General features: G+C 44.5%; 1 protein-coding gene across 1 annotated transcript; it reads left to right on the top strand.

Moving 5' to 3' along the window:
- The first annotated feature begins 722 nt into the window (after positions 1-722).
- cbr1 (carbonyl reductase 1) lies at positions 723-10,000 on the top strand. The gene is made up of 2 exons (XM_072585620.1): positions 723-1,200; positions 9,370-10,000. Exons 1-2 carry the CDS (start codon positions 810-812, stop codon positions 9,804-9,806), a joined length of 828 nt encoding a protein of 275 aa, XP_072441721.1. The 5' UTR covers positions 723-809; the 3' UTR covers positions 9,807-10,000.
- The last annotated feature ends 1,969 nt before the right edge of the window (positions 10,001-11,969 follow it).

Raw genomic sequence — 11,969 nt, forward strand, 5'->3', positions numbered from 1 at the left:
GGATAACTGTGAAATCGATTAATTCAATTTGTTCTTTTGTAATGTTAAGACATGCAATGTATATAACTATGAACAACATGGAAAATTGTACAAGTACCAGAGATTTATTTACATGAATAAAGTATATTTTGAAATTTAAAAAAAGTTACTGCTCCCAGTTGCCCAGAGCTGTGGTGCAGTGGGTACCCCTTGTTCCTGATGGCTGGAGGTTGGGTTGTCTGGTGTTTCCAGGTTGGGGGCTGTTCCTCTCCTTCTCCCCCGTAGTACTGAGCCTCTTTTTGTTCAGAGATGTTATTACTCACCTCTGGAGCAGTTGGGACTTGACCCTGGGTCTCCCAGTCCATGGGGAGGGACAATACCCTGCACTACAAGGATCTGTTGACCATCCCTAATCCCTGTAGGAGATAGAAACGTTTGTTATTACTGTCGCTGGAAACTGAATTGCCCGATTAAATTGGTTGATGAATTGAAACTGGCTGCATCTAATCTGGTTTTTGTTTCCACAAAAATAATTGCAATGCAATTGATTTTATGCAAAGTATTAATATCGAGTTCAAACATTCCTAGATTGCAAAACTGACTAGTGACTGATTATATCGACATTGAGAAAGGTGCAATGAAGTCGTTCAAGTAATTAAACCCAAACACTTCATGAACTGAAGTTTGCCCTGAGCGCATTGGTAGCATTTCCTCTGGACTGTAACCAGAGGCGGCGCCTGCGCACTGGGTGCTGAATGTAACAATCTGGCCCTGAGTGATTCTCGGTGAGTCCCTGCTGCTGAAAGGTAGCGCCGAGTCACACCGTGAACATGTCCAAGCGGGTGGCGGTGGTGACCGGATCCAACAAAGGGATCGGCCTGGAAGTGGTGAGGGCTCTGTGCCGACAGTTTGACGGGGACGTGTACCTGACCTCCCGGGATGTGGAGCGGGGGCAACAGGCGCTACACAAACTGCAGCAGGAGCAGCTGAAGCCGCTTTACCACCAGTTGGACATCACCGATCGGGAGAGCATCGGGAAGCTGCGGACCTTCATGACCCAGGAGTACGGAGGCGTCGATGTCCTGATCAACAACGCCGGCATCGCCTTTAAAATGGCAGATACCACTCCGTTTGGAATCCAAGCCAAGGTGACCATGGCCACCAATTTCTACGGGACCAGGGACGTGTCCGCCGAGCTCCTCCCCATCGTCAAACCCCAAGGTACAGCGTACAACACGCTTTGGAAATGCAGACTTCACCTTCAAAACAATCTCTCATTGTCAACTAACAGGGCGATCATTTCAGATCAGCTCGACCCACACCCAGTTCTTCTGATTCAATAGGGTTAAACAGCAATGGAAGCAGTTTAACTTGATTCCTGAGTTAGGTCAGATTGTTATCTTCACCGCACAATGAGAGTTAATAGCTATAGTACTATTAAACATAGCTTTTGTTGAAAACAATTAAGGGACTTCAAAAACTAGGCTTAGGGAGAAGCTGTTCCCTCCTTTAGCAGGAAGGTGCACAGATTTGAAATAATTTGTCAGAACAAAAAGCAGGAGTGGCATATCTTTACTGGAGGGGTTGTTCTGATTTGAACTATATTGGTCAATTGGGAGGGGAGATCCATTAGAACCTTTTCTGCAGGGAACTGGATACCAAGGGAAAAATGTTGCAGGAGACAAGTAGGCGTAATGGCCGGAATTGGTAGCTCGCTCAGAGCTGGCCCATGTGACGCAAGAGCCGCGATTGGCTGTGAAAAGCCACGAGATTCCTCAGGTGATTCTTTGTGCCCTTTTCACTAGTGTGCAATTTATCATCAAACTTTGCAGACCCTGAAATCCTAAAAATAAATTTGCTATTTAGTGTCAGAGATGTAACAGCACGGAAACAGGCCCTACAGTCCAACTCGTCCATGCCATCCAGATATCCTGACCTAATATAGTCCCACATCCCTCCAAACCCTTCCTATTTATACACCCATCCAGATGCCTTTTAAATGTTGTAACTTTACCAGCCTCCACCACTTCCTCTGGCAGCTCATTCCACACATGCACCACCCTCTGCATGAAAAGGTTGCCCCTTAGGTCCCTTTTATATTTTTCCCCTCTTACCTTAAACCTATGGCCTCTAGTTCTGGACTCCCCCACCCTAGGGAAAAGACTTTGTCTATTTATCCTATCCATACACCTCATTATTTTATAAACCTCTATGAAGTCACCCCTCAGCCTTTGATGCTCCAGGGAAAACAGCCCCAGCTTCTTCAGCTTCTCCCTGTCACTCAAATCCTCCAACCCTAGCAACATCCTTATTAATCTTTTCTGAATCCTTTCAAGTTTCACAACATCCATTCGGAAGGAGACCAGAATTGCACACAATATTCCAAAAGTAGCCTAATCAACATACTGTACAGCTGCAATGTGACCTCCCAACTCCTGTACTCACTGCTCTGACCAATAAAGGAAAGCATACCAAATGCTGCCTTCACTATCCTTTCTACCTATGACTCTACTCTCAAGGAGCTATGAACCTGCATTCCAAGGTCTCTTTGTTCAGCAACACTCCCTAGGACCTGACCATTAAGTGTATAAGTCCTGCCAAGATTTGCTTTCCCAAAATGCAGCACCTCGCATTTATCTGAATTAAACTCCATCTGTCACTCCTCAGCCCATTGGCCCATCTGGTCAAGATCCCATTGTAATCTGAGATCACCTTCTCTGTCCACTACCCCTCCAATTTTGGTGTTATCTGCAAACTTACTAACTATACTTCCTATATTCATATACAGTTCATTTATATAAATGACAAAAAGCAGTGGTCCCAGCATCGATCCTTGTGGCACTCCACTGGTCACAGGCCTCCAGGCTGAACAACACCCTCTGTCTTCTACCTTTGAGTCAGTTCTGTATCCAAATGGCTAGATCTCCCTGTATTCCATGTGATCTAACCTTGCTAATCAGTCTCCCATGGGGAACCTTGTCAAACGCCTTACTGAAGTCCATATAAATCATGTCCATGCCCTCATTAAATCCTCTGTTACTTTTTCAAAAACCTCACCATAAGACACAGGAATAGAAGTTAGGTCATTCAACCCAAGAATTTGTTCCGCCATTCAATCATGTCTGATATATTTCTCAAGGTAGACAAGCAGGAGGCTGAGAGAACACAGCAAGCCAGGCAGCATCAGGAGGTGGAGAAATCGATGTTTCGGGTGTAACCTTTCTTCAGGACTGGGGGTGGGTGCAAGGGGAGCTGCAGATAAAAGGGATGGGGGGGAGGGTGCAACGTGAAGAGATGGGGATAGGTGGACACAGGCAGAGGGTACGACCTGGTTGGTCAATGGAAAGAATGAATCCCATTGGCGGTTGAGGAATGGACGGAAAGGGAAGAGGCTGAATAGGAAGTTGGATGGGAAGGGAGGTTATCTGAAATTGCAGAACTCAATGTTGAGTCCTTTAGGCTGTAGGCTGCCCAGGTGGAAGATAAGATGTTGTTCCTCATTTAACCACACTTTCTCACTTTTGCCCTGTAACCCTTGATGATCAAGAATGTACCTATCTCTGCCTTAAGTGTACTCTATGACCTGGCCTCCACAGTCTTCTGTGGCAATGTATTCCGTAGCTTCACCACTTTGGCTAAAGAAGTTTTACATTTCACGTAAACTAATTGTTTGTTAAACAAAAATATCAAACTGGTATCTCACATCTCATGGTTATACCACTATTTGTATTCACTCATGGGTTGTTCACTCACATTTATTGCCCATCCCCTAATTTCCGACAAGGCAGGTAAGTGTCAACCACATTGCTGTTGGTCGGGAGTCACTTGGTGGCCAAACCAGTTAAGGAATGCAAACTTCCTTCCTTCCTTCCCGGATGGGTGTTTATGATAGGGTACATGGTTGTCATTAAGCTAGTTTTGTATTCCAGATTTTTACAAAATTCAAATTTCACTGTCTGCTATGGTTGGTTTTGAACTAACGTCCTCAGAACATTAAATTGGAGTTCTGGATAAGTAGTGCAGGCTCGTAACCATTTTGTCATCGTGAGTTGAATGATAACTCCTTTGCTGAGTTGAGTGATCTGAAGTGGAAGACTGTGTGCAGGTTTGTGGAGAGGAGGCCTGAATGGCACCAACTGTACTGTCAAGCAGATACATACATTTGCACTGAATTTTCTTTCTGCAGCATAAAATTTCTTGAATTCTTGGTGTTGAGAGAAAGATGCACAGGGAGCCTGGAGGTGACAATACTTTCCAGACATTGGAGTGGAAAGGGAGGGTGGCAAATGGACTGTATAATGTGCAGGCGCACAAGTATGGGTTTTCTGGAAACGTTTGCCAACAGCCTTTTCTCAGATGATCAGTTGAGGAAAGATAACAATGTAGGTATTTATGAACCAATCTGTTTTGGGGTGTTACGACACCACTCTGGAGCAGGTGGGACCTGAACCCACGTCTCTTGGCTCAGAGGTAAGCCTGTATTAGCCTGGGGATGTGGACAGTTGTACATAATTGTGACAGGGAAACAGGCCGCTTATGTGTCGTTCCCCTTGCTTCACTCAATCCTTTTTTTTTCTACTAGTTACCTATGTTTACCTTCCCACCCCCCCCACCGCCCTTCCCTCCAAGGCCCCAAGGGATACTTCCATATCCGCCACAAATTCACCTGCACCTCCAGACACATCATCTATTGCATCCGCTGCACCCAATGTGGCCTCCTCTATATTGGGGAGACAGGCCGCCTACTTGCGGAACGTTTCAGAGAACCTCTGGGACACCCGGACCAACCAACCCAACCACCCCGTAGCTCAACACTTCAACTCCCCCTCCCACTCCACCAAGGATATGCAGGTCCTTGGACTCCTCCATCGCCAGACCATAGCAACACGACGGTTGGAGGAAGAGCACCTCATCTTCCGCCTAGGAACCCTCCAACCACAAGGGATGAACTCAGATTTCTCCAGTTTCCTCATTTCCCCTCCCCCCATTATCTCAGTCAAATCCCTCGAACTCAGCACCGCCTTCCTAACCTGCAATCTTCTTCCTGACCTCTCCGCCTCCACCCCACTCCGGCCTATCGCCCTCACCTTGACCTCCTTCCACCTATCGCATTTCCAACACCCCTCTCCCAAGTCCCTCCTCCCTACCTTTTATCTTAGCCTGCTGGACACACTTTCCTCATTCCTGAAGAAGGGCTTATGCCCGAAACGCCAATTCTCCAGTTCCTTGGATGCTGCCTGACATGTTTATAGTAGAGTTTGGGTCCCGGGCTGAGCTGGACGTTTCTGCTCTTCAAAGATCCAATTTTCAAAGAAAACTCTTGATTTAATTTAAAATCTTTTTAAATAGGTGACCCAGCTCAGAATTCTCTTCTCCACAATACTCTCAAATACTAAAAGCAATCAATGGAAACATAGCACCGTGTCTACTAAGCTGCAAAACAAATAAACCACAACTCTTTGCTGTATATGTTTAGTGTCTTCTCCTTTATGTCTCCCTTAAGTCTGTTACTATCCTCATGTTCACTCCACTTCTGAGTTTTCTTGTACTGGCAAGGGTTCAAATATCAAGCAGTCTTCTAAAGACATAAAATCTTTATTCTCCCTTTAGATATTCAAGGATGCTACTCCCACCATCTTTTGAGGAAGAGAGTTCTAACGATACATGACCCTCAGAAAGAGTTTCTCCTCGTCTGTCTTAAGTGGTGGCCCCTTACTTTTAAACGATGCCCCCTCATTCTAGATACCATTGCAAGAGGGAACATGCTGTCAGCATCCACCCCATCAAGACCCCTCAGGATGATACAGATTTCGAGTGTGCTTAGATCATGAGAATGTGTGTAAGATGGAGGTGCAGAGGAGTGAACTGGAACCCACAAACTAACTGCTCTGACTTTCAACACGTGCACAATGGTGGCCAGAAGATATTTGGAAGTTCATAAAAACGGGTCACTGAAATATGGTAGCTTATTACAAATTAATCAAATTCTTTGAAGAGGTGACAAGTAGGTTAGACCAGGGAAACCCAGTGGATGTGGTTTATCTAGGCTTCCAAAAGGCCTTTGATAAGGTGCCACATGGGAGGCTACTGAGCAAGATGAGGGCCCATGGTGTTCGAGGTGAGCTACTGGGATGGAGTGAGGATTGGCTGTCTGACAGAAGGCAGAGAGTTGGGATAAAAGGTTCTTTTTTGGAATGGCAGCTGGTGAAGAGCGGTGTCCCGCAGGGTTTAGTGTTTGGGGCCACAGCTGTTTGCATTATATATTAATGATCTGGATGAAGGGACTGGGGACATTCTAGCGAAGTTTGCAGATGATACGAAGTTGAGTGGACAGGTAGGTAGTACTGAGGAAGTGGGGAGACTACAGAAGGATCTAGACAGTTTAGGAGAGTGGTCCAGGAAATGACTGATGGAATTCAACGTGAACAAATGCGAGGTCTTGCACTTTGGCAAAAAGAATAAAAGCATAGACTACTTTCTAAACGGTGAGAAAATTCATAAAGCCAAAGTACAAAGGGATCTGGGAGTGCTAGTCAAGGATTCTCTAAAGGTCAACATGCAGGTTGACTCCGTGATTAAGAAAGCAAATGCAATGTTGTCGTTTATCTCAAGAGGGTTGGAATATAAAAGCACTACTATGCTACTGAGACTTTATAAAGCTCTGGTTAGGCCCCATTTGGAGTACTGTGTCCAGTTTTGGTCCCCACACCTCAGGAAGGACATACTGGCACTGGAACGTGTCCAGCGGAGATTCACACGGATGATCCCTGGAATGGTTGACCTAACATATGAGGAACGGCTGAGGATCCTGGGATTGTATTGGAGTTTAGAAGATTAAGGGGAGACTTAATAGAGACGTACAAGATAATACATGGCTTGGAAAGGGTAGACGCTAGGAAATTATTTCCGTTAGGTGAGAAGACTAGGACCCGGGGACACAGCCTTAAAATTAGAGGGGGTCAATTCAGAACAGAAATGCGGAGACATTTCTTCAGCCAGAGAGTGGTGGGCCTGTGGAATTCATTGCCCCAGAGTGCAGTGGAGGCCGGGACGCGAAATGTCTTCAAGGCCGAGATTGATAGATTCTTGTTGTCTCGAGGAATTAAGTGCTACGGGGAGAATGCGGGTATCCGTTCTTGGTGAATACATTGTATAGGTGTTCTTCTTCCTCTTTTTGCAGTTCTGGTGTACTGCAGTGTGTCGTGGCCCTTTTGAATAGTGTCTTGATGCAACTTCTTTTGTGTGTGTTGGGGTGGTTGCTTTCATAGTTCAGGACTTGGTCTGTGTGTGTGGCTTTCCTGTATACCTTTGTGATGAATTCTCCGTTAGGTGTTCATTGTACCATCACATCTAGGATAAACAACACAGAGGAACCTACAAAAAAACAGACAGATAACCAGGTCTGACCTACAAAGAATGAAACCTGAAAGCAACAACACCCCCAGATTCTATGGACTACCTAAAGTGCACAAACCAGACATCCCACTCAGACCAATAGTATTACTACCAGGGACACCATCACACAAACTGGCTAAAGAACTACAGCAGAAATTGAAACACCTGATCAGCGGATCCAGACACTATACAGTCAACACAGGAATTCTTGGACATCATCAGAAATATACACGTAGACGAGGAAGAAACCATGGTCTCATTCAATGTAACAGAATCGTTCACCTCAATCGACAAAACCCTAGCCAGAGAAACAATAGCCAACCTGCTGGACATACAGAACAGACAACAGGACAGTGAACCTATCAACAAAGACGGCATACTCAAACTACTGGACCTGTGCCTCACAACACACTTCACATTCAACAACCAAATATATGAACAAATCAACGGCACACCCATGGGCTCACCCATCTCTGGACTCAGCAGAAGCGGTAATGCAAAGATGAGAACAAACAGTCTTACCGAAAATTCAACCCAAACTCTGGGTCAGATATGTGGATGACACCTTTGTAATAATTTTAAAAAAACAGAAATAGAGAACACACACACCGGATCATCAACGCCACACTCACAGGAATCCGATTCACTAGAGAGGAAGAAAAGGACAACCAACTCCCATTCCTAGACGTGATGGTACAGAGAACACCGAACGGAGAATTCACCACAAAGGTATACAGGAAAGCCACACTCACAGACCAAGTCCTGAACTACGAAAGCAACCACCCCAACACACACAAAAGAAGTTACATCAAGACACTATTCAAAAGGGCCACAACACACTGCAGTACACCAGAATTGCAAAAAGAGGAAGAAGAACACCTATACAATGTATTCGCCAAAAACGGAGACCCGCGCAATTTCATCAACAGATGCCTAAGGGAAAGACAACGGAATGAGGATATGCCACAACCCAAAGGACTAGCCACACTACCATACATCAAGAGCATTTCTGAACTGACAGCCAGACTACTGTGACCACTAGGACTCACAACAGCACACAAACCAACAGCCACTCTCAGACAACAACTCACCAGAACGAAGGACCTGATACCCAGCATAAGCAAAACCAACGTAGTGTACAAAATCCCATGCAAGGACTACACAAAACACTACATAGGACAAACAGGAAGACAGCTAACGATCCGCATCCATGAACACCAACTAGCCATGAAACAACACGACCAGCAGCCACACGCAGATGACAGGCAACATGAATTCAACTGGGACAATACTACTATTATAGGACAAACCAAACAGAGAACAGCCAGGGAATTCCTAGAGGCATGGCACTCATCCACAGATTTGGATCCTGGACCCAATATACTGGCCACTGCAACGGACAGCTGGAACTGACAACCGGAAGCGGCAGAGACAGACAAACCACTATAAATGCCGGAGGAAAGATCACAGAAGTGCTTCACAGGAGGCTCCCATGCACTGAGGATGTCACCTAGATAGGGGACGCAACGCCTGCAACACCAATTCGGCAAACAGAACCACAACAACAGATTCATCATAACATTACAAAGGCTGCAAGGATTAAATTACAAGCAGAGTACAAATTAGGCATGCATTCTCTGGAGTATAAAGGGTTAGGGGAGAATTTGATTGACGTTTATAGGGACTTTGATAGTGAGACAGAATCAGCAGCCAGTTGTGATGACCTGGTAGTTTAGTCAGGGAAACTGTCAGTATGGATAAGTTGGACTGACGGTCTGTCTTTGTGCTTTGTAACTATGATCAGTTCATGTGGAAAATGTCATTTTTTTTTATCTGAGATTAGTGAGCTCCTTTTTTGAAATAATTCCTCAGCCTGTCTCATAGCAGTCGGGATAAGAGAAAGTAAGATCTAAAATGGGACGAGAGCGATATGTCTTTTTGGTTTTTGTGCTCGTGTACATTAATCTGATTTTGCTTTCCGTTTTAAATCTGCAGGGAGAGTGGTGAATGTATCCAGTGTAGCTAGCTCCGCGGCTTTGCAGAAATGCAGCCAAGAGCTCCAAAAGAAGTTCCGCAGTTCCACCATCACAGAGGAAGAACTGGTGGAGCTGATGGAGAAATTTGTTGAAGATGCTTCAAAAGGGGTCCACAGTGAACAGGGGTGGCCATCCTCTGCCTATGGGGTTTCAAAGATCGGTGTTACTGTCCTTTCCAGGATTCATGCGCGAAAACTGACGAAAGAGAGACCAGGAGATGGGATCCTGTTGAACGCTTGTTGTCCAGGTTGGGTAAGAACAGACATGGCAGGTCCCAAAGCCCCTGGAACAGCAGAAGAAGGGGCAGTAACCCCAGTTTATTTAGCTCTGCTCCCAGCAGGGACAGAAGCTCTCCATGGAGAGTTTGTAAGCAATAAAACAGTTCAGAAATGGTAAACCTTTAGATTTCGGGGAACAGGATGGCAAAGACAGGGGCGGGCAGAAGAAACAGAAAATTATCCTTTTTATGCTAACACAGAAACTGACAATCACTGGGTTATAATTTAGTTCAGCAACTTTCTCTTTGTTTCCAATGACTAACTTGTGTAATATCTTTTCCTCAACCACTATCATTAAAATCAATAATTTTGCCTTGTGCTAATGTGTCAGATTTTAAAAATAAAACCATTGCTGCTAGTGTTGTAAAACATTGATTTGTTAGGTATTCAACAATGATAAAAATGTGTTTACTAAACATTATAATTTCTTGTTGACTTTTCAAATTGATAATCCTGTCTTCTGCATTTTTGTCCTCTAATAAAATTGGCTTGGACATAGGAAACAGAGGTTGTTATGACATGGGGTAAACCCTCCTGTTTAATTTAAAACCAGCAACACAGAAAAGATTTATCCTGTGCAGTAATCTGTAAAAATTAACAACTTTAAGAAATAAAGTAAAACAGTGAATAATTATTGAACAACTATTTACAACTCCATCCTCTAACCTCTCATATACCTTCCCCTTCTGCTATACTAGTCTGCTAAAACTCCCAAATGAGACTTACAAAACAAAACTTCTTATCTCAAAACCAGGCAGCTTTTGGTTCTTGTATTTGGATCTTCCTGTGTTTTCCTTTCTTAGGGATTCTGTTTCACAGGTTACTGATCGATGAGGTTACCTTTAAGAGGGCTAATTTTCAGGCACGTTTTTTTCCATGCTGGTTGCTGGACCGTACTCCTCTCAACTGAACTGATCAACTTTCCCCAGTCTTATACCCCCAAACATCAGATTGTATTTTTAAGATTGTCAATATACTAAATTCAAACTGGACCTGGAGTTTGGTATGTTTGGGGGTATAATTCAAATTGACCTAATTTGAATCTCGGTTGTTGTTTCTCGGCAACCAACTAATTTAGCTTTCGACCAAGTGTTACATTCTTACCTTATTGACACTGGGTATTGTCAGGTAGCTCTACCAGCTTTTAACTCTCTTAAAGGTACAGTACATCCACATCTTCATAACAGTGGTGGTAGAGGGTTGTTTTTCAGACTAGATGTCTGTGACCACCATGTGCTACAAGGATTGGTGCAAGGTCCACTGCCTTTTGTCATTTATGTTAACATAGAACATAGAACAATACAGCACAGAACAGGCCCTTCGGCCCACGATGTTGTGCCGAACTTCTAACCTAGATTAAGCACCCATCCATGTACCTATCCAAATGCCGCTTAAAGGTCGCCAATGATTCTGACTCTACCACTCCCACGGGCAGCGCATTCCATGCCCCCACTACTCTCTGGGTAAAGAACCCACCCCTGACATCTCCCCTATACCTTCCACCCTTCACCTTAAATTTATGTCCCCTTGTAACACTCTGTTGTACCCGGGGAAAAAGTTTCTGACTGTCTACTCTATCTATTCCTCTGATCATCTTATAAACCTCTATCAAGTCACCCCTCATCCTTCGCCGTTCCAACGAGAAAAGGCCGAGAACTCTCAACCTATCCTCGTACGACCTATTCTCCATTCCAGGCAACATCCTGGTAAATCTTCTCTGCACCCTCTCCAAAGCTTCCACATCTTTCCTAAAGTGAGGCGACCAGAACTGCACACAGTACTCCAAATGTGGCCTAACCAAAGTCCTGTACAGCTGCAACATCACCTCACGACTCTTGAATTCAATCCCTCTGCTAATGAACGATAATACTCCATAGGCCTTCTTACAAAGTCTATCCACCTGAGTGGCAACCTTCAAAGATCTATGTACATAGACCCCAAGATCCCTCTGTTCCTCCACCTGACCAAGAACCCTACCATTAACCCTGTATTCCGCATTCTTATTTGTTCTTCCAAAATGGAAGATTTGGATATGAATAAAGGATGCATAGTTAGTAAATTTGCAGATGACACCAACATAGGGTGGTGTAGTGGAGAGTGAAGAAGCTCCAGATACCTCTGGTTCTCAAACAATTGAATAAAACTGGTAGTCTCAGAATCAGAGAAGGTTTGACATTGTAATATTCCTTAACTAAATCTGAAGGCTTGAAAAGGTTTTGTATCTGGTACCTCAGGGAAAGTTAGGCTCCTAATAACTGAAAATGCTTTGGGTCCGCAAGCA

The sequence above is a fragment of the Chiloscyllium punctatum genome, chromosome 15 (assembly GCF_047496795.1).
Source record: "Chiloscyllium punctatum isolate Juve2018m chromosome 15, sChiPun1.3, whole genome shotgun sequence".
NCBI classification, from domain to species: domain Eukaryota; kingdom Metazoa; phylum Chordata; class Chondrichthyes; order Orectolobiformes; family Hemiscylliidae; genus Chiloscyllium; species Chiloscyllium punctatum.